This window comes from Prunus mume, linkage group LG3 (assembly GCF_029339155.1).
Source record: "Prunus mume cultivar Tortuosa linkage group LG3, ASM2933915v1, whole genome shotgun sequence".
NCBI classification, from domain to species: domain Eukaryota; kingdom Viridiplantae; phylum Streptophyta; class Magnoliopsida; order Rosales; family Rosaceae; genus Prunus; species Prunus mume.
Window position 1 is genome coordinate 16573863 of NC_142700.1, and position 25997 is coordinate 16599859.

At 37.0% G+C, this 25997-nt stretch overlaps 4 protein-coding genes across 6 annotated transcripts; 1 reads left to right on the forward strand and 3 right to left on the reverse strand.

Moving 5' to 3' along the window:
• Nucleotides 1-731: 731 nt before the first annotated feature.
• On the forward strand, nt 732-4341 carry PPD6 (thylakoid lumenal protein (Mog1/PsbP/DUF1795-like photosystem II reaction center PsbP family protein)). Its single transcript, XM_008228687.2, has 3 exons — nt 732-1191; nt 3323-3639; nt 3847-4341. The coding sequence occupies exons 1-3, from the start codon at nt 816-818 to the stop codon at nt 4015-4017; spliced, it is 864 nt and encodes a 287-aa protein (XP_008226909.2). The 5' UTR covers nt 732-815; the 3' UTR covers nt 4018-4341.
• Nucleotides 4342-4539: 198 nt separating this feature from the next.
• LOC148918911 (uncharacterized) lies at nt 4540-9625 on the reverse strand. Its single transcript, XM_089048729.1, has 3 exons — nt 9622-9625; nt 8571-8657; nt 4540-4970 (listed from the first exon to the last, which is right to left on the reverse strand). The coding sequence occupies exons 1-3, from the start codon at nt 9623-9625 to the stop codon at nt 4540-4542; spliced, it is 522 nt and encodes a 173-aa protein (XP_088904855.1).
• Nucleotides 9626-18761: 9136 nt separating this feature from the next.
• LOC103326459 (endoribonuclease L-PSP family protein) lies at nt 18762-21212 on the reverse strand. Its single transcript, XM_008228685.2, has 6 exons — nt 20932-21212; nt 20587-20702; nt 20432-20476; nt 19774-19847; nt 19639-19688; nt 18762-19174 (listed from the first exon to the last, which is right to left on the reverse strand). The coding sequence occupies exons 1-6, from the start codon at nt 21113-21115 to the stop codon at nt 19080-19082; spliced, it is 564 nt and encodes a 187-aa protein (XP_008226907.2). The 5' UTR covers nt 21116-21212; the 3' UTR covers nt 18762-19079.
• Nucleotides 21213-22606: 1394 nt separating this feature from the next.
• Nucleotides 22607-24630, reverse strand: LOC103326458 (RING/U-box superfamily protein). 3 transcript variants are annotated; one of them, XM_008228684.2, is made up of 5 exons: nt 24272-24630; nt 23997-24163; nt 23725-23772; nt 23423-23587; nt 22607-22925 (listed from the first exon to the last, which is right to left on the reverse strand). In XM_008228684.2, the coding sequence occupies exons 1-5, from the start codon at nt 24459-24461 to the stop codon at nt 22788-22790; spliced, it is 708 nt and encodes a 235-aa protein (XP_008226906.2). In that variant the 5' UTR covers nt 24462-24630; the 3' UTR covers nt 22607-22787. The 3 variants fall into 3 exon arrangements, with proteins under 3 accessions (XP_008226906.2, XP_008226905.2, XP_008226904.2); XM_008228683.2 differs by having other exon boundaries at nt 23689-23772; nt 23997-24148; nt 24272-24617; XM_008228682.2 differs by having other exon boundaries at nt 23689-23772; nt 24272-24616.
• Nucleotides 24631-25997: the final 1367 nt, after the last annotated feature.

Sequence of the window (25997 nt, forward strand, 5' to 3'; positions counted from 1 at the left end):
GAAGAGAAAAGCATCCTCATGTAAAGAGCCAAGCTTTTTCCTTTTAATTGAAAATGTAGGTTATGCTAGTTTGACTTGAGTAATTATAGTGCAAATGTAAGTTATGTTGTTAATTGTAAATGTAAATTATAATACAAATAGCTATTTATTGATATTATTCCTTAAAAAGTGGAAAATTATGTTGTCCACCCATATTATAATACGCAAACAAACCATATCGTGTGGCCGTTGAATTCAAATTCGTATTTAACTACCCATGTACTAAATTAGCAACACTTTTATTTTTCTGACAAGAACGATATTCTAAATTATTCTAATGTACATGGAGATGATTTGAACTCGAATACAAAGGGATTGGTCACGGCACACACTGCCTTGGCCAACTAACAAATTAGTGAAATTTAATTGAAGGCCTTTTGTTTTCTAAATAATTTGCATTAGTTTGGCTTTGGCCTCACTATCATTAGTAGCGTAAATGGTCCAAGAGTTAGAATTGTTCAACTTTTCTTCTGGTTTCGAGTAAAAAGGTTGAGGCTGGTTATGCACGTCAATTAAAACAAAAGCACAAAGAAGACTACAAAAAAGGAGGGAAAATTAAAAATTTGTTCTTTTTTTTTTTGTGAAATAGACGGACGCGCCATTTTATCAGCCTTAAGATTGTTTGTGAATGTGAGTGAACCAAGCAAAAAGCGAAGACTGGATATTGCCTTATTGGATAAGAGCGGGAGGGCCAGGGGCAGGTTGAGTCAATATTATTATCCATACCATATCCACCCTTTCAATTTCAAATCAAATCCTTCTCTTCTTAAAAAAACATGGCTACCGGTCCTCTGCCTCCTCCAATACCCTCATCTCTCATCTCCTCCTCCTCCTCCTCAAACAGCCATTCTACTTCTTCTTCACGTTCAAAACTGCCCCCACTTCTCTCGCCTTCTCCATTGCCTCCTCGTCATGTTTATCAGCAGCAGCAGCAGCAGGCACAGAGTAAAAAACGAAGAGAGTTGTTGTTGACAGGAGGACTTGGTCTGCTTCCTCTTGCTCTGGTTGAGTCAATATTGAAAGAGCCACTTATTGTGCCGTCAGCAGAAGCTAAGGAGGCGGTGGTGGGCTCCTACCTCCCACCCTCACCTTCCGACTCTTCCTTCGTTCTCTTCAAAGCCTCTGCCAAAGACACTCCCGCTCTTCGCGCAGGTACTTACTATACTTCATTTTTATTTATTTATTTCTTTAATCATTCACTCATGTCTTCTTCAATTTTGCTCCACTGAACCTACATTTTGATTGCTGCTTAATTATATATAATGAACAAGAAGAAGAAGAAAAAGGAATTTGGGTTAGTTAACAAGTTTCTGACTAAATTTGGAAGTAGGCTTGAGGGTGTCTAGGACTAGGAAATGATGTAGCAAATCGTGCAATTCCTTGCTAAACGATCCAGTTATTATATCACTGCCTTAGCTATCAATGACAGAAATATTATGAAAGACAAGTCTGCTAGTTGTGGAAAAACCGGCAGCCTGCGCTACGTTACTTCTCTACACCGAAAGACTAAATGTGGTTTCTCAAGAAGAAGAACCTGGACAAATCTTCTTTCTGAAATGTAAGTATGTGATGAGTCAGTTGTTTGATTGGGATAGGATATGCCGTTACAGTTGGTTAGTTCATAATCTAGAGCATTCGAGCTTCATTTTGTACCATCATGGAGTCTGGTATTAAAGAGATTCCAAAATCATAATCATGGTTTTTACTGAGAAGCAGAGAGAGCATCATGCAATTACAGGAAGATTTTCTATGTTTGGTTTTGAAGAGTGTCCAGGAATCTTATACAAATAAGAGACTGTATCAGAAGTGGGGTTTGGGATTTTTTAATTTTTTCTAGGAATTAGAAACATTTTGTTTTGGTTTTGTTTGAAGGTGTAGTATGTTTGTGTGGGTGTATATCTACTTGCATTCTTTGGTGCTTTTTTGCTCCTTGTTTGAGTAACGATAGGAAAGTATCAGAAAGCTTTGCAGGTCAATCAATCCTGGCCTCTCTGTACTGAGGTGATGGTATTAAAATCTGTACATCGAGTATGTGTGTGTGAGAAGCTAGTTCTTTGTTAAGACTTCTTCAGTGGAGGCTAAAGACTCACTTAGAATCTGCAATACCGCATTTGAGGTATGTTTTGCTTTAGGAGCAAAAATGTCCAGCTCTTCTGAATCGCCGAATGAAAGTTTTCTACGGTTTGATTTCTCAAATATATAATCCTGTTTGAAATGTAAAGTGAAGGAGGAGTTTAGCTTACTGTGGTCATAGGAAGTTAAATGGATCCAATCTAACCTGAGAGAAAACTAGATAAGTGACACTATTACTCTGGATGAAAAAGAGAAGAATGTTAGAAGGTATCACGAAAGGTACAAGAGAATTAATGTCTGCTTCATAACTTGAGGGATGATTTGAGTTGAAGAACAAGCCAAGTCTGAGCCTTGACTAGAAATTGTAATAAAATGGACACAGAATATATTCAGATTGTGCAGAAATAGCTAGTTCCTTTGGATGGGGTACTTGTCTATTTATAGACAAAATTGATGTCGACAATGACATAGTGGTAAGGAGAGGTGAGGATTGAGTGACCTGCAATCTTGTAGCCTGAGCATGAAGATTTCAGCTGTGAAGAAATGCTTTCTCTACTCACCAGGTCAATCAATCTTCTAGCCTCCACGAAGAAAAAGTGGTAAGGAGAGTGTTCAGGAGCCGACAATAAAGGGGGAGCAAGAACTGTTGAGTTTCAGGATTGGACTTTAGAAGACTAAGAAGAGTGCCTCAATTTTCTAGAAAATGACAGACGAAGTACATTAGCATCCGAGCAGAAAATAAGAGGTAGGACTCTCAGAGGAATATCAAAATGCTGACATGATTGTTCTTTATCGTTTCTGTTTGTGCTAGCTAGCCATTTTACAGAGAACAATTGGTTTGAAATCTGGATGGTTGTGAGCTTCAAGATACATATATACTAATAGAATATACATAACTCTTTTCCAAAAAAAGGAACACTTTAGAGAGCTGCTGTTTCTTGAAGCTGGAGTACAAATGATGTTTGTTTTGTCCATGCAAAGTTGCTTTTCCGTGGGTAGTTTCCTGAGTTTGTAGTTTCATTTTTACCCTCCGAAGTTCCCGGCGCAGATTTTAGGATTTTGGGTTTGTTATTGGTCAATGGTCTTGTTGCATTTATCCGGATCAAATTCTAATTTGCCTACAAGTATAAGAGAAAATTAATAGCATCAACTCATTTCTTAGTTGAAATTTTATCTCTTTTGATGATACTAGAAACTCTGCTCTTTGCAGGAAATGTGCAGCCTTACCAGTTCATTATTCCTCCAACCTGGAAACAGATGCGTGTGGCGAACATTTTATCTGGTAATTACTGCCAGCCAAAGTGTGCAGAGCCCTGGGTGGAGGTAAAATTTGAAGACGAAAAACAGGGAAAACTTCAGGTTGTGGCTTCACCTTTGATACGCCTGACGAATAAACCCAATGCAACAATTGAAGATATTGGCAACCCTGAGAAGGTGATTGCTTCTCTTGGCCCTTTTGTTACAGGAAACACATATGATCCAGATGAGCTTCTTGAGACAACAGTTGAAAAGCGCGGCGATCTGACGGTACAATCTTTCTTGGCCACCCAGCTTGGCATTGTCTTATACTATCATTTTTCCTCCATGTTTTTCTCATCACATTGTAGTATGTTGATTTGATCTGTTTTTGTGTATGCTTAAGAAGCTATCTCTTTTTCTACCCTTACCTGAACATGAATTCTCTCTGTTGGTAGCAATTTCATGCAAGCTTTCCTCTGTTGTTTTTGTATGCAGTACTACAAGTACGCGCTGGAGACCCCGTTTGCTCTTACAGGTTCTCACAATCTTGCAAAGGCAACAGCCAAGGGAAACACTGTTGTATTATTTGTGGTAAGTGCAAGTGACAAGCAATGGCAAGCTTCTCAGAAGACTCTAAAAGCCATGCTTGATTCCTTTCAAGTGTAGTTCACTGCTGAATGAAAGGGAAAAGAAAATTATTTTGGCTTTTGGAAGCACTGTTCTATTATTTTCATAGAGCTACAATACAAGAGGCTGCATTTACACGAAATTGAGTTCCTCTCTGGGCTTTTAGCCTTATATTCAGCTTTAGATTTTCACCCTTCAAAATACAACTATTCATGTATTGCCTGAACTCAAACAGTTTTTTCCCTCAACCCTCCAGACTCAAATTTTTTGAGTCCATAGCCTTATTAAATTGTTTAAAAATAGTTTAACTCTAATTTTTTTTTTTTTTTTGGTGTGGTTAATTTTTCTTCAGCTATTTTTATTTTATTTTATAACTTCATGATTTATTTTTCTGAACATTTTAACCTAACAAACTTAATTTTATTTCAATTAAAGTGAAAACTTGTATGCCATTATCCCACATGGCTTGAATTATTTTCTGACTTGGTGGCCGTCTCCTCTTGTTTTTTTTTTTTTGTTTTTTTTTTGTTTTTGTGTGAAAGAAGATCTCATTGATAACAATTAAGAGGATACAATCATGTCATCGTTTACAATTGATTCCAGCCAGAAGGGAACCTCTTCAATCCAAGTTACCATAGTATTACAATTAAGAGCATGCCTTGCTAGAAAATGAGCTACTTGGTTACCCCCTCTTGGACTAAAAGAGATACTAACATCTTCAAAGTGTTGCAGACTCCTCTTAATATCATCAATAAGATGCCCATCTGATGCCCATGACTCTTCCTCATCCTTCCTTACATCATTTATCACCCCTTGTGAATCAGACTCAATTAAAATAGAAGAAAAGCCAGCATCCCGAGCAAATTTCATCCCGAAAAGAAGCGCCATAATCTCTGCATGTTTAGATGAGGTGGCACTGGCAAGAGGAAGGGCCATAGCCGCCATCACTTCCCCTTTGTCATTTCTAACAACAGCACCAATTCCACCCACACCTGTTTCGGGAATAAAAGCAGCATCAACATTCAGTTTATATTTACCAACTGGAGGAGGAGACCATTTGGTTGGTTTCTGTACAATTAATTTAGGTTCCCCTCTCACAAGACTTCCATATTCACCAGCCAAGTAATGGGCTCTGTTAAAAATCACATCTTGTGCACAAGAACTCCTCTTGTTTTCTAGTAATTATTTCTTACATATGTGCCCATCTCCTCATCTCTTCCTTAAATTATTATCTGACATGGTTCATATCCCCTCTTGTCTTGTTGCCATTATTTCATGAATGGTTGTCTTGTTGCCATTATTTTATGAATGGAAATTTTCCTTTACCCTACATCATATCTTCCTAATTTAATAACAAAATTGAGGTTCTATTCTTAAAAAACATCCTAATTCTTTTTTCACAGCAGGTATGTGACTAGTCTATAGTTGAATGACAAACTCCCTACCCTCCTTCAGCCTTCATATAGCATGCGCTGTTCAAGATGGTCAAGATTCTCTAATTCTGGATTGTTGTACCACTCCCATACCGTGGGGATCTTTCTTGTGGCAGTTTGTCTGGGTTTATTGAGTTTATTTGCTTTGCATGCACCTTTGTTCTGTCGCATGGCTCTGCTTGTCCTTTTCTTTGAATTGTAATCTTTTTGGATTTCTCTCCTGTTACTGAAAGTTCTTATTGACAAAAAAAAAAATAGTCGAATGACAAACTCATTTTCACCATAACTGGAGGAGTTGTTTGACTAGAAAAGAATTTGTGCCCAAGTATATGACTTATATAAAGATCAAATATGTTTGGTATTCTACGTAGTCTCATATTTCTTTACTCAATTGCAAAATTTTAGCATCCTCCAATATCTTAATTAATTCTAGTAAACTAATACAATATCCCGTAAGATATCACCTAATAATAGCATGAAAGCAAACCTTCCATCCGCTTACAGATCTCTCTCTCTCTCTCTCTCTCTCTCTCTCTCTCTCTCTCTCTCTCTCTCTCTATATATATATATATAAGAATTATATAATTAAGGTTGTTACAATCTAAATCTAATTCTAATCCATCCCAATTCAAATCTAATTATCCCATGAATATTGAATAATAATCTCTCTAAAATCATGGTTGCCTGGCCACTATTAGTACCAGTACTACCGGAAGCCAAAGCCAAAGTCCGATAAGCCACCAACATCTCTAAAATCATGGTTGGCACTACTAGTACTAAAACTACCGGAGTCCAAACAGCCACCAACATATTAATCCCGGCTTCCGCTTCTAATGATCAGCCTACACGACAACCCTTCTTCGACTGTGAGGATTTCTTTTGCATCATGTGTTTCGTGGTCCCCTATTTCATTCTAGCCCCATTGGCCCTCACCTTGCTCTTGACCTATCCAAGAGGGTATGACCCTGAGTTCCTAGTCCACTCAGCGCGGCCCTGCAATACCCACGCAACAATACCCCCTCCGAGTTCAGCGCCATGTGGAACCTGACGCTCCTAGCCATGAACCCCAACAAGAAGTGAGACATCTACTGTGACAGCCTTCAGGCCTCGCTCTTCTACTACAGTCCCGTCTACCAACATATTACGGAGCTAGATGAAAAGTACCAACGTGTGCTGCTCGCAGCAACGTCGTTGCGGTCCCTTGCTTCTAACCACCACAAACCAAACACTAGTTAGTTTCAAACTCTCCACGCTCGATGCTTATGTGGCTGATGACGTGGCCAACAAAATCTCGGACGGTAACACCACAGATGTGTTTGTGCTCGAGATTTCGGTTTGCTACAGGTATAGGCATGAGCCGAAAGACGTGAAAAATCCAGAGCCCAATGTTCAGAACTACTACTGCAACGTTCCAAGTCCAAGTTGGAGTATTCTCGGATGATGATCATAATAACAATAGGACTTTGGCGGCCAATGAATCAATCGCGTGCAAGGGAGGGAGAAATTTTTATATGTTTTAGATACACCACGTGGCTGGTGTACCATCCAATAAACATAGGACACGTTGAATTATTGTTTAAATTACTGCATTTCTTTTATAACATCTGGCTGCATTGAAAATATTCCATATGCCTTCCATCTATTGGATAGACACCACCACGCATCTTAACACCCAAAAATTACTCGAAGGGAGGGGTTTCAGTATCTTTCTTTTTAATAAACTTTTGCATCATGTCATTCCCAAAAATAGGTTAAGAATTTGGGTAATTTTCCATCCATCTCTACTGTTAGAATCATCAAATATATATTGCAATTAAATAAACTTAAATTGAACTGATTTCCAATTACACTTCTTTAACCAGATAACTCAGTTGCAACTGAACTGAAGTAGTGAATTCCTTATTCTGCGGAGGTTCCAAACAGGATGTGAAAGAAATTCAACTATTCCAGACAATCATACTTACAAAACTCCTCAAACTACACGGCCCATTTTGTGTAGTTCATCCTCTTTTCTTTTTTTGAAAACAAATGATAGGGAAACAATAACATTTTGACCTTTTTGTAAGGGATGTGAATTACTATTAGATCCTTGTCCCGACACTTTGACACCTTTTTGAAATATGTTTTTTGAAAATAAAGTGATATCTACCGATTATTTCCACATATTACCAAACGTAGGAAATGAATATTCCATTTCCATCCCTTGGAAAATGACATGGGAAATGATTTCCCCTCAAATCCGTTCCGTGAACCAAACTAAGGCCGTAGAGAAAACTGATTTAAAATCCATGTAAATATTTATATTATTATAACTTACCAAAAGTAGAAATGAGCCCAACTACAAGGATTCTATTGACACCACCCATTACCTTTTTTTTTTTTTTTTAGCGATAACTATATATATCCCTTTTTTTTTTCTTTCAGAAAACATATTTTGGATAAGTTAAAATAATATAAATATTTACATGAATTTTTAAATCAATTTTTTCTACACTTTTAGATTAGATTTAAGAGTGAGTGACCACAAACTCCTTGGAATGCAAATTCTACGAAAACGGGACTATATGTAAATATCCCCAACGACTTAACCTATACTGTGGACAAAACCTATAGAATCCTAAAAACCTTATCACTTTCATTAGGCACCAAAACCTAGCCATCTCTCACTTCTTAATCTTAAGTACCAACCCTCCTTCACGTGTATACCCTCAAAGAAGTTTATCAAATTTTCACAATGATCAAAGAAGTTTGATTAAAAACAACAAAAATTAAGACGTCGTACCTGACTAAATGACTTTTATCACCTATCCAAAGTAAAATATCCTATATCATCGTCCCCAATTGTGATCTATCTAAGTAGAGGCATGCCCATCCAAAATCCAATGTATCACAACATCTATGTGATTGTTGTCCAATGCCAAATTCATTTTCCTCGGTAGATATCATATGTATATAATGTATGGTATGACTATAAAATATTGAGAGTTGGTATAAAACATGATAAGTACTATACTACTAGTTTGTTTTCCTGCTTTCATATTATGATATTTGGTGATATCTAATGAAATATTGTTTTAGTTTATTAGATTTATTAGAATGAATTAAGATGTTGGAGGATGCTAAAATGTGTGAGTGACAGAGAAACTTCAGTAACATTACCATAAAAATTGATCCCTCCAATTTCAATCTTGGCATCCAGTGGCAATGCCTGAAATGTTGAACGAGTTGGGGCTGGTGACGGAAAATCTGCAAAACAAAACCATGTAAGTCAAGTTAAATGAATAAGGCCAAATTGAGCAAAATATAGGATGGTGTCACCACCAACCAACAGTTGTTCTAGACTATAACCATGTGCAAACTTTAACAGGTATGTGCAAACTTTAACAGGTATTTTGATGGTAGATATGCATAGCAGATTTTCTCTATATAACATCGATATAAATTTTGATCGTAGATACAAATTAACTAGGGTTTTGATTCTTACATTATTTTGTTTTTAATATTGTCTTTCTTAGTTTCAAAATGTGGAAGGCCTCATGAGAAATTAAGATATTCTCTTGAATTTGATGATTGGGGACAAACACATTCTGAGCAGGAGATATAATTTGTGGCAGAAACACCTTCAATCTATTAGCCATGATTTTTGAAATTATTTTGAAAGGGAAATTATATAGACTAATTGGGCAAAAGTGGGAGACACCCTCAAGATTTGGAATTTCAGGAATAAACACAAGATTGGTGTTATTCAGGGATGATGGGCTTCGGTTGTTGACAAAGAAATCTTCCATAATACCACGAATTTCATTGTGGATTATATCCCAATATTTGTGGTAGAAAACACCTTGATATCCATCCGGCCAGGCGCCTTTTATCCCCCCATCTGCATTATAATCTCTTTTATTTCCTCAACATTAATTTCCTGCAACAAGTTGTCATTAGTAGCTTGGGTAACCACACAATCCACAAAGTCAAGGATATCACCGTTATTGCGTCGCGCCTTAGTAGTGAACAAGGTTTTGAAATGCTCCTCAATCACCCTTCTAATAGCATGGTCATCTTCATGCCACTGGCCATCATCGCCTTTGATTCTCAGGATTTTATTTTGTCTTTAGCGGGCTAAAGTTGAGTGATGGAAGAAAGAAGTATTTGCATCCCCCTTCAGCAACCACTTAATCCTTGAATGTTGTTGCCAGCATTTTTCCTCTCTTACCCATGTTGCGTTTATCTCTTGAGTGATTCGCCTAATCTCTGCCTTATTATCATCCCACCGCAATTGGTTTTCCATGAGATCAGCATGTAATATCTCCAACTTTCTTTTATTGTTCGAAAAATTTTCTCTGCTCCATTTTTGGAGTGTGGTAGTGCAATGTTGAAGCTTAGTATGCCACTTGTGAAACCAAGAAACATGAACCTGTTTGTCCTAAGCTTTTTCTATAATATGCTTTGTCTCCTCCTCATTTCCCCAATAAGCTTCAAACTTGAACTGCCCTCTCTGCTTTTTGTGGTGCCTGACCGTTTCCATGACTAGTGGATTATGATCTGATATAATGGCAGGATAGTGAGTAATGGATGCGTTTGGCCAAGCTTCTTGCCATTACAAATTCCCCAGAACTCTATCCAATCTTTCTTGAACGAAGAGACAGTTTTGTCTATGTGCTCTCCAAGTAAATCTCGAACCCTGATACCCCATGTCAAAGAGATTTGCCTTCTCCATGAAGCTGTGCATATACCGAGATCTGTGTGAGGGGTGCACAGCCCCTCCATGCTTTTCGAACGACCAAAGAATTTCATTGAAGTCACCTCCGTAAAACCAAGGTAAATTAGCAGGCCTTAACACATCTTCAAGAAGGTACCAACATTCATCTTTCTCTTTTTTGTAAGGAGATCCGTAGACCCAGGAAGCCCTATATTTCATTTCCTTTTGCTTATCAATGATAAAAGTGTCAATAAAATTCTTTGAGAAACCCTTCACCTCAAATTCGATGCTCTCATCCCACCATAGACATAAACCTTTAGCACTGCCAATTGGGGGAACACAAAATTCCTTCTGAAAACCACAGCTACGCTTCAATCTTTCAGTTATGCTATTTTTTTATTTTGTTTCCAGCAAAAAAACAACAATGGGCCGGAATTTACGAACCAAACCCCTGAGGGTACAAACTATCAAGTCCGGCCCAAAGCCTTAACAATTCCAGAGAATGTAGCTCATGGTTGATGCGCAACTGTTGAAGGCCAGCCGCCACTACCTCAATTTTCCTCGCTTGTTCTTTGATCATTTGTTTTTGTTTGAACCTGTGCCCAATCATCAACTTGTATAATACTAACCTCTGTGAGGTTTGCATTCTCAAATAGACCTCGAGTTCTACCTCTCACTCCCTTAGGCTTGTTGCTTTCACCTTGTGTTGTCTTATTTGCCTTGATAAACCTCTTTCTTTGTGACCCTTCAACCCACTCCTTCCCCTTCCCAATAGTTGCCTCTTTTGTTATATCTTCAACTTCTTCTAGGTTTAAAGTAGGCCCATGCCCATGTTTCTACTTTTTCCCTGGCTATTCCAAGTTACAAGTCCTCTCCATCTCTGGGTTCCGCTTTAACCCCAGGCTGTGGAAGGTTGTATCCACATGTGAAATAATTCTTGTTGAGGCAAGATGGATTTCGATGCAAGATGGGTGAACTTGGTGATTCAGACTGTTCAGTTTTCTATTATTCTCAATTTTGGGGGGAGGGGGGGCAGGGGAATAGCTTTACACCAACAAGGGGCATTTGATAGGGAGATCCACTTTCCCCATACTTGTTTTTTTATTGTAAGTGAGGTTTTATCCCTCATGATTAAGAAAGCATGTGAAGCTAGTTATTTGCAGAGCCTCAGTTTTGGAAGGAACAGACCTACTCTCTCTCACCTCCTCTTTGCAGACGACACTCTCCTATTTGTTAAGGCCAATACTCAAAACTGTCACATCATGAAGTGCTTGCTAGATGACTATTGTAAAGTGTCTGGGTAGCAAATCAACTTTGGGAAGTCTAGCCTTTTTGCTTCAACCCAAACACCCCAGCAAACCTGTGAACTGAATTAAGGGCCATCTTTGGCATGTTTGCTGTAGAGGACCCCGGTAAGTACTTGGGCCTCCCAAAAATGTGGGGGAGGTCAAAGAGAGACGCTTTGCAGTTTGTAATTGAGAAGTTATTGCGCAAGATTAGTGGATGGAAACAATCACTTCTCTCCCAAGTTGGAAAGGAAGTTCTCATCAAAGTTGTAGCGCAAGCTGTTCCGACTTATCCAATGAGAGTTTTCTTATTCCCCAAAACTTTTTGCACAAGGATGGATAAGGAGATATCTAATTTTTAGTGGGGTCAGATACATGAGATTCACTGGGTGAGCTGGGTGCATTTAGGTCTGCCCAAGCATGATCGCGGCATGGGCTTCCGTGATTTTCATGACTTCAGTCTGGCCTTACTTGCTCAACAGTGCAGATGACTGCTCACCGAACTTGAATCCCTTTGGGCTCAGCTAATCAAAGCTCACTACTATTCGAATTGTAATTTTCTCGAGGCCAAAAAAGGTAGCAGGGCTTCATGGGCATGGGCCGGCCTTATTGAAGGTAGAAGGGTGATCCTGAATGGAGCAAGATGGCAAATTATGAATGGTTCAAAAGCGTGAATCTGGTCAGATAAATGGATTACCAAGGTGTCCATATCCAGATGCAACTATTGACCGAAACGCTACTGTGGAAACCATAATTGATTGGAACACTAGATCATGGAATATGGACTCAATTTGCCCTTTAATTTTGAATGAGAAGGCTAATGCAATCCAGCGCATCCCCATTGGCATCACTTCAAAAGCAGATCGTTTGGTGTGGCCGAGCAAGAAGAACGGAAAGTACTCGGTCATATTTGGCTATCACAACATTCACACTTCTCATCAACAAACCTCCCTGAGAAAGGTATCTCCATTTATCTTGATTGACTCAAAGGTTTAGAAGTTGATTTGGCATGCCGACGTCCCACCAAAGGTTCTACATTTTCTTTGGAAAGCTCTAAATGGTCACATTGCTATCTCCTCCGTCTTACATAAGAAGAAATTGTGACCCTTCCTCTCTATGTCCTATTTGCAATGATGAAGAGGAATCGGTTGGGCGTATGCTCTTTCTCTATCCTTGAGTCGAGTTGATATGGTTTGGAGGTCTTTTAAACTATAGAATCGACATGCATGGCATCTCCACTTTGCATCAGTAGCTGTGAGATTGTGTTACTGTGGGCCTTAACACCAACGAGGAGAGAAATCGTGTTCTGGATCATATTACACTCACGTGCTAGACTATATGGAAGACTAGGAACAGGGTGTTCTTTGACAACTGCAACCCCCATCCCCAAATGGCTTTTAAGTCTATCTCGAACCAAGTGAACGAGCGGTTATTACTGAAGCATAAAATTGCTTATCCCACTTCAGGGAATAACCGTCAAACTCCACAAGCTAGGTGGATTACTCCTCCCGCTTCTTTTGCCAAAATAAATGTTGACGTTGCTTGGCATCAGGGCTCTTGTCGTGCAGGGGCTGGCATTATTATCAGAACTCTGAAGGGAGTTTTAGGGGGAAAAATCTGTCTCTTTCCATGCGGAGACTGCATTGGATGCAGAGGCAGTTGCTCTTTTGGAGGGATGCAAATTTGCAAGAGAATGAAATTTCACTAAGGTATGCTTTGAGTCTGACTCTTTAGAGCTAATTAAGTGTGTCAAAGGGAATATTGGTAGAGGGAGATGGAACCTTCATCATGTCTTTACCCTCATTCGTGAGGAACAACAGGGATTTGAGGGGTGTTCATGGAATTGGACTAATATGATTGGCAATCAAGCGGCAAACAATCTTGCGTCGTTGGCACTGTCAAGGAGGAGTAAGGAAGTTTGGGTTGAGAGACCCCCCACTTCTCTTGTACACATTCTAAGCAAGGACGACCTTCCCTACCCTTATCTCTCCTAAGTGGGTTGCGACTGGTCTAGATATTGTTTTAGACGTCCTTGCTTTTGGATTGTCTGTCATGTTTTTTTCATCTTGATCAATTTAGTTTGTGGCATGGTATCTTTGTTTCATGCGTTTCTGTTTGCATGGGCTGCTTTATTATTGATTGGACTGGTCTCCCTTTCTTCAGTAATGAAATCATCATCTTTCTTCCACCAAAAAAAAATTTTATAGGGGAAACTCAAATAAATTAATTTACAAGCCGGCCACCTCGGTTCGGAGCCGAGCCGTTTGCTTCACATCAAATCTATTAGATGCTCGGTGGTTGGAGTTCGTCCACGTCCTCTGCTCATGATGACCCTGCTATACTTCAACTAGGGGGCGGGCGTGGGCAGAGTAGCCTATTGCGCATGGCGGCAGTCCCATATGGTGAGTTAGCGAATTGGGCGGTTCACACCTGGCTTTCGAAGGGATGTGGGCACGCTTGATGAGGTAAGGCGAGTAGGCGGCCAGAGGGGGTCTTGTCATCGACGTGGCTGATTTGCATCCTCTTGAATTTCCGAAGGCAGCTCAAAGTCCGAGGCTGAGGGAGATTTGCTCGTTTTTGTCGGTGCGGTGCACAAGGCCCACGTGTCGTGTTTTTATTGGGCGAACCAGCTCGGTGCATGCCGACTGTCAACAGCATGCATATAAGGATTCCATATACTTTTTGGCTAAACAATCTTGGCATATAATGTATTATATGCAATCCTAATGCATGTGTGGCGTCCCAAACGCTAGCTTTATGGAAGGTTATGAGGGGTTTCGGGCTTCTTGGCCAGGTCTACCCTTGTTGATTTTAGGCCCCGCTATCTAAATTATTTACTTAATGGACAATGGCGGATCTAAAATTTTAATTTTATAGGGACGAAATTATATGATAACAATTGAGAAAAACAAAATTTTAGGATATAAATATAACTCAAACATAAAAATACAAAGTAAAGCAAACCTTAATTACAAATGGAACCTCCAAGAAAATAAGTTCAAAACAATTTATACGCACACAAATATATAAAATAAAATAAAAAGAACGAAAATTATAGACATTACCAAGATTACATATACAAAACGTGAAAAACGAAAAAAAAATAAAATACAAGTGGGGCTAATAAGATTATATTTAATAAAAGTGAAAAAGAAAAGAAAAGAAAATACAAGTGGGGCCTCAGTAAAACATGCTTTATACTTAGGCATTGCGAAAATTCTCTTAGTCCTCTAGAGGCAGACCAATTCTAAAACCAATGTATCACTACACTCATGTGATTGTCGTTTAATGCCAAACTCATTTTTTCGTTAAACATAAAATGTATATTTTTTTTTTTGGGTCAAAGACATACGATGTACATTGAGCGTTGGTATAAACATGACAAGTACTATTCTACTAGACCTACTGCTTTCATGTTTATGATATTAGCTGATATCTTATTGGATGTTGTATTAGTTTATTAGAATTAATTAAGATATTGGAGGATGCTAAAACGTCGGGAGTATATGTTGGGGTTGCTGACCTTTAGGATGATCGCCAACATTCTCCGCAATCATTCTAATCCATTTATAAGGATGATCATAGAGTGAAGTTAGCAAAGCTAAATGAATCAAAGGATATTAATACCAGTGGGGGCTCCTCACCATGGTTGCAGGTGGGACTTGGTTCAACAACTGATGTTGGAGCTGAACCATAATTTCATGTCAAGGAAAGTGAGATTTTCTCAGCTTTCTCTATTTCCTTTATCTCAAAGATTTTTTTATATGTACCAAGAAAAACTGTAATTATATAACAAAACAGTTCATATAGTTCAAGATTCTTTTTAAAATTTAAATTTTCCTTTTGAATTGTTAAATGTACATTATAGTGGGTCAATTTAATTAAGCCCCAATCTCATTTCATGCATGTGCATGGCGTTTATACCTCTAATAAAACATTGTAATTTTCTATATAGTTTTTCTTGTTGAAAAATTATTTGATAAAGAAAAAAGCTCCAAAACTACTGTCATGATATGTAGGAAGAATTCATTAGTGTCACCACCACACACACAAACTTTGTGAAATTAGGAATCTTGGGTTCCTAAGGAGACCTCTATGTAATCTGCTTTAGAATTCCCAAAAAAAAAAAAAAACTTGGACTTTAAGAACAGAAACCATACCTTATGAAGAGATTCAAATGTCTAAAACCACCTAATTGGGTTAAGAAATATAAACTAGCAGCAAACTAATGAATAAAAATTGGCCCAAGGTTAGTAAAATCCATGTTACCGTTCCAAGGTTTGAAAATAACCTAGCCCAGATGAGGTTTGCTTGGCCGCATGATTGCTTGTTTAGTAGTCAGAAACGCCCTTCCTTCTTAGCCCGAAAAGGGTAACACACAATACGAAACCAATAATATATCATGTTATGCTTTTGAAGATCACTGAGTGTAGTCTGATGCCTTACATCCAGAGTAGTCTGATTCCACCAGGTATTGCTTTTCAAGAAGAGCATGGTATGCTGCTTGGAATTGGAACAACAAGTTTCATCTTTGCTTTCTTAGGTTCTTCCATCTCACAAACAGAGACATTGCCAGAAGCGTTCACTGCATAAAATTGTCCCTTATGATAAGTTAAATCAGAATAAATATGATATGGTCTTCCCAATGCATCATCCGCTATGGTCCATTCGTGGTCTCCTGGTCTCCAAAACCCAAATTTGCCCCAACTATGAATCATGACAATGTAATCTGATGTGAAAGAAGGGATTGATGATAAGACGAATTTCCTTACAATGAATTTGCCCAACACTAATGCTATATTTCTTAGTAGATCTAGATGAGTATGATGAGCCAAGATCCGGAAGCTCAACATGGGCATGATTTAAAGGATGCAATAGATTGAATTTTGAATCGTTATCAGACTGAGTAATTAGCCATCCTAGGGAAGAATAACACAGCTTTTCCTTAGCTAATGGTGGCAGATTAAGTTGTGAATCTTGCCTTTTTTCAGGTTGTAGAACTCTCAGATTGTGGCGCCCTCCCTTTCTGGAAGCATAAGCAATGGAACTTGATGTGATGTTCTAGTAAAGTTTTCCTTGATCGTGACTGATTTCCATGATCTACAAACTGTACCAAAAACAGTAAAATCCTCCAAGACAAACAGAAGTTTGGCAATGGACACAAGAAGATCGTGAGGAAGATTCGACCATTGAGCCATCAAGATAATAATCATCAACTCAAATATCAAAAGGTTTTGTAGGGAAGAGCGTGCCCGAAATTAGAATAATAGAAAGAATTAATTTCTAAAAGAGGACACAAAAATCTGAGAGGGCAGAAGGGCAAAGACTGAAACCAAATAAATAGTGTAAATTTAGGTTTCAGTCAAAAAAATAAATAAGGGCATTTTTTGTCCATTTTGACTTCTTTTAAAAATATTTTTCTCCTTTGGACTTTTCCAAAATGTCCCTTCTATACTTTATTTAGATCGGGAAAATCGTACGGTTTTCTAAACCATGTGCTATGGCTCGAATCTGTAGTCAATCCTATTTCTGATAGGAACAGTTGATAATTGAATCCAATTTTTCCCATTATTTTCGTATCCGTAATAGTGCGAAAAGAAGGCCCGACTCAATCAAGAATAGTGGCGTTGGGTTTTCGACCCTTTGCCTTAGGATTAGTTTCTATTTCGATGGGGGGGAAGGATATAACTCAGTAGAGTGTCACCTTGATGGAAGTCATCGATTCGAGCCTGATTATCCCTAAACCCAATGTGAGTTTTTCTATTTTTACTTGCTTCCCTGCCGTGATCGAATGAGAATGGATAAGAGGCTCGTGAGATTGACGTGAGGGGGTAGGGATGGCTATATTTCTGGGAGCGAACTCTTGTCAAATCAAGTATAGCCGCCCGGCTATACCATTTATTATTTTTTTAAAAGAGTTTCCGTCTAGCGGGTGGGCGCCGTGAGGAAAAAGAATAGTTGCATGGCTATACTATTTTGAAAGATTAAAATTAAAAACACAGAGTATAGCACTATATTTTTAATTTACCAGGTAATACATGAGTAGTTGTATTTTGAAAGGGAAAATTTAAGTTTAGTCCTTTAGAGCATTTCCAGCAGTGGGGTTTGGGGAGGGTGAGGGGTTTAGGCCGGGCAAGATGGTGGGAATGTCCACCAGCAATTATGTGCCATGTGTCATGTCCTAGGTTCTCCGATCATAATTTTTGCTCCAATCCAAACAATATTTTTGTAATAAAAAATTGAAAAAAAATCCGAAAAAATTGAAAAAAATGCCAAAAAATTACTTTTTTTCTTCTCTCTATACCTTATTTCCATTTTCAACATTTAAGTAAATGTCTTTGTCCTTTTACTTTTATTTATTTTTATATTACTCCATTTACTTAAGTTTACAATGTAAATAAGGAAGTACCCCCCATTTGGATTCAAATAAAAATACTAGAAAATCAAATTCCCACCAAATCAAAATATGAAAAATCGGTTTTAGTGAAAAATACGATTTAGGCTAAAAATGATGGCTCATTAAGTCAGTATATACTTCATATTAAAATCCCATAAAATCAAGTTTTCTTATTTGATGTGTAAGGAATAAAAGCCGCCAAAAATTATCTTGAGAAAATGATTATTCCGAAAAACCATTTTTCATACTTCGTCAATATTGCACTTCCGCTAAAAAAATTCCGAGTTCGCTAGTGTCTATAAATACCAACCAATACTCTTCACTTTTAACACCAAATCCTCATACTTTTTTTTTTCTATAAATACCAACCAATACAACTAATAAAATAAAATCTTATCCAAAAATATTATCCGATAAAATAAAATCTTGCCTTTCATTTCTTAGTTTGCTTGCCTTTCATTTCATTGTGTTTTTTTGTTTTGTTTTAATAATTAGTGGTCATTCATGTATTTTATTTTATTAGTTGTATTGATTTATTTGAATTTTGAATTTTGAAATTTATATGAAATTTGAAACAAAAAATCTTATCCGATATGAATAGTATTGACACGTAGGAACCTAAAAATCTTATCCGAAAATATTATCCAAATCAAATGTTTAAGTAAACAAAGTTGTGAAAAAAAAAAAAAATGAATAGTATTTGCCATGGCAAGACTTGGAAACACACTTTTTTTTAGGCAGCCACTATTCACGTGAATAGTAGCTGCCTAGCCATGGCAAGGGCTAATTGGTGGAAGTGCTCTTATGGATGGAGATTACCTAACCTAAACAGTTTAAAGGCTTTCAAATTAACCATGTTTTATCAGATAATTCAAACTCGTAAGGTACACAATTTATTAAATGTAAATAACTTATGCAACTCCGAAAGTAAGAGCAAGTAATTTGATTGGAGGGGTTGAGAATCGATACAATTTAACAACAAAAGGATCGATAGACATTATTATTGAAGGTGATTCTTAGGTGTCAATCAAGCTTATGCAAGACATATGCATCATCACAAAATAGCCACTGTCACACTGCGAGTACAATAGAAAAACCACCTAATATTGGCAGTACCTTTGACAGGGTGAAAAGTTCCATCTTAATATCAAAATACTAAGCTGTGCTTTTACAGAAACGATGGTACAATGTGTAAGGGGTGGAAATAAACAAGTCAAACTCAACGTTCAAAGATGCCACCTCCTTCATTATTATCTAAGTTTCTGCTAAGAAATTTTATATTTAGGAGGTTACAGTGCTGCAATGCACTCAATTTCAATCTTGGCATCCAACGGCAATGCCGCTACCTGAAATGTTGAACGAGCTGGGGCTGGTGACGGAAAATCTGCAAAACAAAACCATGTAAGACAGGTTGAATGAATAAGTACAATGGTTGTCACCAGCATGTTTCACATAACTTTATAATGAAAGACTCAAAGACCGGTTGAGCAAAATAAAGGATTGTGTCACCACCAACCAACAGTCATGCTTCAAGTGTTCTAGACTATAAATTAGACAGAGTAATCATGTGCAAACTTTAGCATGTATTTTAATCGTAGATATGCAAAGGAGGAGATTTGCTATATAACATCCAAAATTGGAGTGTTAAAGTCAATTGCATTCTATCCAAGTCTCTTTTTTGTAAGACGTAATGGAAGTCCTATGAATACCAAGATACCCTTATAGTTTTGGCAGATAGATGAAACATGACCTGCAAAGTTGGAAGACCTTTTGCTATATACATATTTTGCATGCCACAAATTAAAAATTCAATCTTCGGCATCAAAGTTATATCTCCATAAAACTCACATTTAGCATAGATCTCATTGACTTTCTTGAAGTCTTTCAAGTCAGCCAACCTGCATGAACATAAGAAAGAACAAATTGCATCTCCAACAATAAAATTAAAAATCAAAATTGAGCAAAGACAAAATGGATCCATACAGAATTGTTGTTTTAACCACAGAAGAATAGTTGGCGCCACTTGCTTTCAGTATTTCCCCCATATTTTTGAGAACCTGCAATAGTTTCATAAGCCCAAATCTGTCAGAAACAGTCAGACAACCAATGCCATCATCAATACTCCATGGCAAAGATGATGAAACAAAAGAACATAACTAACTACCTCGCTTATGAGTTCATAACGCAACAGGTTAACTTAAATAGAAATTGGGATAAGAAATGTAACTTCTCCTTCATGAAGGTTTGTGAAAAACATTAGTATAAGCTTTGGTTGCAATGTTGCACAGAAAAACAAATATCAAATTTTTATTTTTTTGAACTTCTGAACAATTGAGATAGTAACTGTTATAAATTCAGCAGAGATACCAAGTGGATTGATCAGTAATGTAAGATCCCACAACCACCAAATTCTCCAACTTTCACTTCTAGATCATCAGAAAGTTAATTGGTTTAAAAGTTACAGCTAGACCCTTGAGCAGTAAAAACCATCAAGGAACATATCACCAACCGAATCCATAAAAATATTTAAATGAAAGCACAAAACAGGTTTATGATTACATCAAATCCAATCAAAATAAAAAAAACACCTATACCTAATACATCAGAACATAGTAAGACATGTACAAGCCAGTAACAATACCTGCTCTGTCTGATCTTCAACATTCTCAGATATGAACTTCCCAGTCTGCATTTGAACACAAAACATAAGTTTGTTTATCTGATGTATGTGGGTACGAGGATGGGAACATTGATGGATTAAAGAGACGAGGAAAAACATAACGTCATGAAACAAACCTCGGGAATCAGACCAAGAACACCAGACACATGGACAAAGTTGTTGGCTTTGATGGCCTGAGAATAGGGTCCCAATGCAGCTGGGGCCTTGTCTGTGTGAACAGCTTCCTTGATTCCTAAAATCGAACCAAACAAAACTTACCCATGTTAAATTCATAGGCAAAGTTTGAATCTTTTATCTAAAATTCATCAAAAGGAAATTCCATAAGCGAGAACCAGCTTATACAACCAAACAAAGGAACAGCCTAAGCCGGCTTTCTAATCCAAGCAACCAAACGAAATGAGAAAACTAATTAGTAAACGAAAATCAAAAGAGAGAAAATTTCAAAAACAAATGGAGATTACGAGCGTCAGTGGAAATGGCTAAGCAAGCGAAGCGCGAAGAGGGCTTCGATGAAGCCAAGGATCGCCAAAAAGTGGAGCCAGCCGCCGAAGCAAAGCCCACGCCCACGGCTAACGGAGCCCGGGTGCGCAATGCGCCCAAGTCGATTGTCGGCAAGTGTAAGCTCCTCGCAGCACACCAAGCCATCGCTATGTCTCTCTGTTGCTCGCTCTGTGTCGTCTCACTTGGTCTCTGCTGACTTCTTGTGACTGCCGATGGTTGGTCAATGGTGCGAGTCAGTCACTCGCATATACGTTCTTGCTTTTTTGGGTCTGTTCTATACTGAATCTCTATTTTCTCTGGGCTTTTTCTTCATTTGTATTATTGGGCTTTAGTTTTGGGCCAACTGTGCAGAAAATCAATTTTGTATTGCACTTATCGGAAAGGCTATAATGAGCTTAAAGTGAGGAGATTATTTGAAGAGGTCAAATCTCACCATCAACAGATGTAAAGAAATCATGGGACTTAAATATTTTAAATGTTTTGACGGTCGGATCGGTCTCCTCACTTTAACTCTTCATTGTAGAAGCTCCCTTGCACTTATAGCATCTTATTGGAACTTAAAATGTTCTTAGGTTTGTTGTGTATAGACATGAGCTTAGCCAAGATGGTTAGAGCGGATGTACTTCTTATTCTACATCTCATTCCCGTAGTTTAGATTAATATCGCAAGTGTCATAATTACGTCTTTTGAATTCCTAAGGAGCCGTTTGTTACACATACTTGGTTGAGACTAAATTTAGCACTATGTTTGTTTTATCTAATCCTAGTCTTAGATGAGATTGCTAAACTCATGTAGAAATGAAGAATTAACTAGTCCATGCTCACAAATGTATAAGATGCATATATTATACTGTAATAATAATAATAACATATATTACTATTAATATTATAATAATAGCATACATGTATATATGTAATATATATTGTATATTATAATACATTGATATATATATTATATATATATATACACATATATATATACATATTCTATGTGATCAACACATATATTATATCCATGTATGTATTATAATATAATATACACACGTATATACACATATACATTATAAATGTATAATATATGTAAATATATATATATATATATTATAATATACATACACGTATATACATGCATATTATTATTATTATAACATACCCATAATATGCATATATATATATAATATTATAATATACATATATACATGTACATATATGTTGTATATATACATGTACATAATATATGTATTTATACATGTATAAATATATATAGATATTTTTGGAAAAATAAAAAAATCTAGCCCTAGTCCAAGCATACACCAAACGCAGGATAAGTGTTATTCAACTTAAACCAAGCCAAGTAAAGACAGTCTCTAAGCATAGTTCATGTCAAGATAATCTTGTGTAACAAACAAGCCCTAAGTGTACTAACGTTGCTATTTCCAAATAGAAATATGAAAAATTGTATTGAAAATGTGTTTAGTATGTAATTGTGTTTTTATTATAGGCAAATGTATTAGGAATGAAGAATCATTCATGCAAGTATGTATGATAACAAAAATATTCACTAAGGTAATATACATGTATAAAATTTGTGCGCTTTAATTAGCATTACAAAATAATTAACTACTTGCTCTTGCAATTTTAAGAGTTGAAGCCAATAATTAAATTGCAATTTTTCAAGAGAAATTCGGAATCTAACTCTCCATAATTCATATGGTTTAGTAAACAAGGAATCCGGAATCTAATTCTCCTCAATCCAACTCCTCCTCAATTCAATTCCTCATAATCTAATTATGGATTAATAAACATGCCATTAGAGTTTAAACGTTTTCAGTATGGACACGTGTTCTGCACATAGGGCAAGAAGATTGTTGCTTTAGCCATTGGTCTATGCAGGCCATGTGAAAGAAATGCCTACAGGTGGGAAGTTCTCTTGCACATTCTCCCTCCTTCAGTTCCTGTAAATATAAACATCAAAAATCAAATTGTGAGTAAATAGTGATAACTCATAACCCAACATTTGGTTAATCCTACGCCATATAGAAAAGGAGGAAAATTATTTGCCCGAAATTATTCTATGTTTTTTTAATTACGTTGAAAGGTATCAAACCATTGACGTATTCTAATTCTAACTTGTTTTTGTACCTTTCAAAAACATTGTATACACTTTAGTAAGTGGAGCAAAAATTTCAAAAAAGGTCACATTTGCGTGTCTCACACATAAAATATTTTGAGAGTGTGCAAAGAAGACACAATTTTTTGTAATCTATATGCTCTATGCTATTGTGAGCTCCCAATCCCTTGTACTTTATATGCGAGACACCCAATATGAAAAGGAACTGTGAGCTCACAATTTAATGGAAAGGTACAACAACTTTTCAAACATTTTGGATCCTAATTTGGGTTGCAATTAATAATAATAATATATATATATACTATACGTATTTTGCCCCACCTGCAAGCAAATTGAGCAGCAAAAGTCATTGCAAGATTCAATCATATTGCTAGAACGAAATGTACTTCGAGGGAGCCTTTGAATGCATTCGTGGGATAAGCCCTTAGCTCCAGCAATGTCATAAATTTCAGAAATGTCTCCATAAGTTGTTTCCAGATTGCTAACCTGCTCAACAAATTTGGCATTGTAACTCAAATTAATTACCATATAGAAAAGAAAAAAACAACTACTCATTGCATTGCTGGTCTATGAAGGGAAACACTTACTTGCCAGTGATAGGCTTTTAGCACTGCAAAACTTACCCATTCCATAAACACCTTCCCATTTACCATACCCCCCAAGAGAGCAACCTACAAAAGAAAAAGTTATTATAAAATCCAACACGAAGACGGAATCTTAAATATCCAAGTAAAGCAGGAAAACGAGAGTCGAACTCTGTCATATGTGTGGTTAAGTGCTCTTCCACTAGAACTACAAACCTCAAGACGAAAACTCATGATTCGTTGTTACGTTGTGGTTCATTGGCTTATGCATATTATAAGCACAAAATGAAAACTTACACAAGGCATTATACCTTAGATAATGATTGGCCATCAACTCCCAAATCCATCAACTGAATGGCTGCAATTGCCCCTGCCAGACAACCTATTCCGGCTCCAGTAACCAACCCGGTCTCTGTCGTCTGGCCTGTGACGGCTCCATGAATTGCTCCCATTATAGCCCCTCCTACAAAACCCACAACTGTTTACAGGTGACTGTGTGTTCTCAATAAATTGGCTAAATTTGCTGTCACCCCTTCAAAACTGAGACACAGAAGAAAACCAATGAAATGAAGGGTTATAAACATACCTACTGCAAGAATGCAGGTAAATGCAGTAAAAACAACTCTGTTTATAACACTTATCAAAGCCCCACCTCTTGAACCATGGCCAATTGCAGCCAAAACCCACAAAGAAACAATCTCTTTAGACATGAATGTGGCTTTCAACAAGCCTGAAAACCATCCCTTCATCATAGAAGAAATGGGCAAGCCAGACATGGTGTTTTTGAGTGGGAAGTGGGAGAACACACTCAAAAGATGAGGCTTTAAACGGTATTGCTTTTGGGAGTGAAGTAAGCAACCAAAGGATGAGTATTTAAAGCGTAAGGAGGTGAAGGGCTAGGCATTTAAGAGAGCTAGGAATGGAACCAATTGCCACAATTTACAAGTGTTACATATTATTTTACTGAGAAGGCGACTTGGAGAGCAGGAATGAGACAACACGAAATGCCACTCACTTGAGCAAGCAACCCTCTATGATTAATGCTTGTTTAAGGCATGATTTGCTTTTCATTTTCGTTTTGCCTTTTTTTGGCACTTTAGATCTTTTGCAATATAAAACAATTGCGTCGTACGTTTACCATATATCCCATTTCCTAATCAGACTATTGTAAAACAAAATTTGATATTAAAAATGGATTATGGTAAAGTGTGGTATTGGTATTGAGAGACTTCATGCATGAGGAGGGAAGAATGTGGTATTGGTGTTTTTCTTTAAATGAACAATAGATATAGGAATACCATGAGAACTCCCTTTTCAAGATTTTTCTTTAAAAGGACAATATATAATAACATAAACTTCCTTCCAATTTTGGGATTGAATTCTCAGTCTAGTGGTGGTGTAAAGTGACATATATACCATGTTCAAATCTTCATGTGCTAGCAAGAAAAAGAAAAAAGAAGACTTTCTACCATGATAGCATTATAGTAACCAACTCAAAACTGTTGGAAATTTAATAATTATAATATTAATTAAATATTATAATATTTAAATTTATGGTTGAGTGAAAATATACAAGAGTCCGTTTTGCTCGAACAATTGCATTGTAATTGATATTATTTGTTCGCATTCAAAAGCAATTGCTTTGTTGAATGCGGTTATCAAATATAGAAGCATCTTTTGCTATCAAAAGTTGTGTCTATTGATGGATACTTGATGGGTTCTATATAAACCCATTACCTTCTTCTTCACGATATAGGAGTTTTTCCCCACCCATGATATGTTAGAGTATCAATCTTCAAGTTTCCTTCCTAAGTGTTTTGAGAGTACAAATATATAATTGGTTCGCCAGAGTCTTAAATTGAAGTGCTTCAATTTAGGATTATCGAGAATCACGGACGCCTATAAAAGAAAAAGGAGCGAAATCTGTCTTTAGGTCATTGCAATTCTTGCAAGCCTCAATCGCTAAAATTGTTAGTATTTCTACTTGTGTTTGTTGATTTACATTAATTTCATGTAAATTTGTTATTGTATTTGATTATTACAATTTTGTTGAGAATTATTATTATCTTTAAATTCATATTTCATATTGTTCCACCAACAAAAACTACATTTGACAATAGGTAGACAAGTCCAGTACATTATATAATGCAAGACCACAGTTTTATAGATACCGGATGGAGTGAGAATATGAAGAGATGTCACACATTGTCACGTTGCCAATTGATTTTGAGGTAGACTTCAAACCAAAAGCCACATTTCCTTCATAGTATTAAAGCGGTTTTGCCCACGTGTAAAGCCTAACGGGCGTATAC